We start from the raw sequence: 2,013 nt of genomic DNA, 5'->3' as shown, positions 1-2,013 counted from the left end.
TTAATTTGGATAAAAGATGCACCAATAATTAATGTATCGTCTAATGAGGATATTGCATCTTTTATTTTAAAATATATTACTTGTCAAGTAACAATTTTATAAATAATAATGTGTTTATTTTTAGAAGGTTTAAATTCTATTATAATTTAACAAGAAGCAGTGAGATCCCATAAAAAATCTTTTTAAAAAAAGAAAGAATATACGCCAAGTACCTAAAAAAATGTGTTGATCAAAAATAGTCGTGAAATCAATAAAATTAACCAAGCACCTCATTATTAAAAAAAGACCTCAAAAAAGCTTATTTATGAAAAATATTCAAAAATTGAAAAATGGAAAAGTGATAAACTAGATTATAATAAAGAAAAACTTGGCGTGCCCGGGTCGTTTTAAAATGCAATATTCCACATGTTTTATAGTATATAAATTATTTGCAGATATATACAAACATGAAACTAATAGTCAGACAAAATACCTGGGTCGCATGAAAACGCAATGTTCTACAGCCAATGATTTATAGTATATGAAAAATTTGTAATACAAATAAATATACAGATATAAAAACATTATTACATACAATAGTTGCGGATATACACAAACATGAATGCAATAGTTAGATAAAAAAGCATGTACATATCCATATATATATATATTGAAATCATTTTTATATAAATTTACATATTGTTTAATACAGAAATGCAATTAATGCGACCCGGGCACGCCAAGTTTTTTCTTCATTATAATCTAGTTTATCACTTTTCCATTTTTCAATTTTTGAATATTTTTCATAAATAAGCTTTTTTGAGGTCTTTTTTTAATAATGAGGTACTTGGTTAATTTTATTGATTTCACGATTATTTTTGATCAACACATTTTTTTAGGTACTTGGCGTATATTCTTTCTTTTTTAAAAAAGATTTTTTATGGTTTTTTTATCTGCTCCTTTTACTTTCGCACTATCAGTCGTGTGATTTATAAATATAAAAGAGGAAATTGAATAAATTTTAAATTAAATATCTTGTTAAAATAACGTTCGTAAAATAATATTACGACAAAATAAATCATAACATTATGCGTTAAACAATGCATAATATGAAATGAGTTCCAAATGTGGTCACAATTTTCTTTACAATTTATCCTGTTGGAGAATGTCACTTTCTGTCTTTCTGTTATGTATGAAATAATTACAGTGAGCACAGTTATTATATAAAAGTCTGTGATTATTACACATATTAATAGTACTTATAATATCTTTTATTACAGAAATATGGAGCAAACACTTCCAACTACTTCTACTCATACAATGGAGCCTACAATGTCTACAATGTCATACATATCACATACTGTATCACATATTCCATCAGAGATACAATTACCAAATCCAACTACCAATGCTGTTGCGAATTTTGTAAATGATAATTACAATGGAAACGAGTGTATGAATTTTGCAACTAACTACCGGAATAATGAAATGAGAGATGCAGAACAGCAACAATCTCAAAATAATATAAATATTCGGTGAGTAAAATTATTGATATCATATATTATTTCTTGCTATGATATTTTGATTCGCAAATTTCGGGTCACCCTGTATATGTATATATATATTTAATAATACATATAACAATTTTCAGAGACGGTATGAGTACTATAAATAAACAGTTAGATGACGTAAAAACTATACTAAAGTAAGCTTGATATATTAATATTTAATATTAATTAGTGTGTTTATATATTGTATATAATATACAGGGTGATCCAGGTCACCCGGAGAAGCCGGCATCTACGTATTTCTCATGAAAAACTGAGTCGAAAATGTTAATAGCAAAATGTTGAGGTGTCAATGGTTTTTGAATAGTGAGCTATTGAAACTGTCCAACCATAAGGCATTAAGAGCGCGCCGTCAGGTGCGGCGCATTAAATCGACGATCGGTCGGCGCGCGACGGGTACGGTAATATTGATTTTGTTTATTAATTTATTCGTTTCTAAATTAAATTAATTAATTAATTTAATCGT

The 2,013-nt window shown here is 27.3% G+C and overlaps 1 protein-coding gene across 1 annotated transcript in view; it reads left to right on the top strand.

Moving 5' to 3' along the window:
- Nucleotides 1-2,013, top strand: part of LOC105462797 — a 14,754-nt gene that overhangs the window by 4,941 nt on the left and 7,800 nt on the right. The window contains exons 2-3 of the mRNA XM_011709647.1: nt 1,260-1,514; nt 1,631-1,684. Of these exons, the coding sequence (XP_011707949.1) occupies nt 1,260-1,514; nt 1,631-1,684 (309 nt within the window). The remainder of the gene's footprint in view (nt 1-1,259; nt 1,515-1,630; nt 1,685-2,013) is intronic.

Source organism: Wasmannia auropunctata, unplaced genomic scaffold (genome assembly GCF_000956235.1).
Source record: "Wasmannia auropunctata unplaced genomic scaffold, wasmannia.A_1.0 LD336095.1, whole genome shotgun sequence".
NCBI lineage: Eukaryota > Metazoa > Arthropoda > Insecta > Hymenoptera > Formicidae > Wasmannia > Wasmannia auropunctata.
Note: the sequence above shows the minus strand (reverse complement) of the source record. Positions and strands in the feature narration are given on the sequence as shown.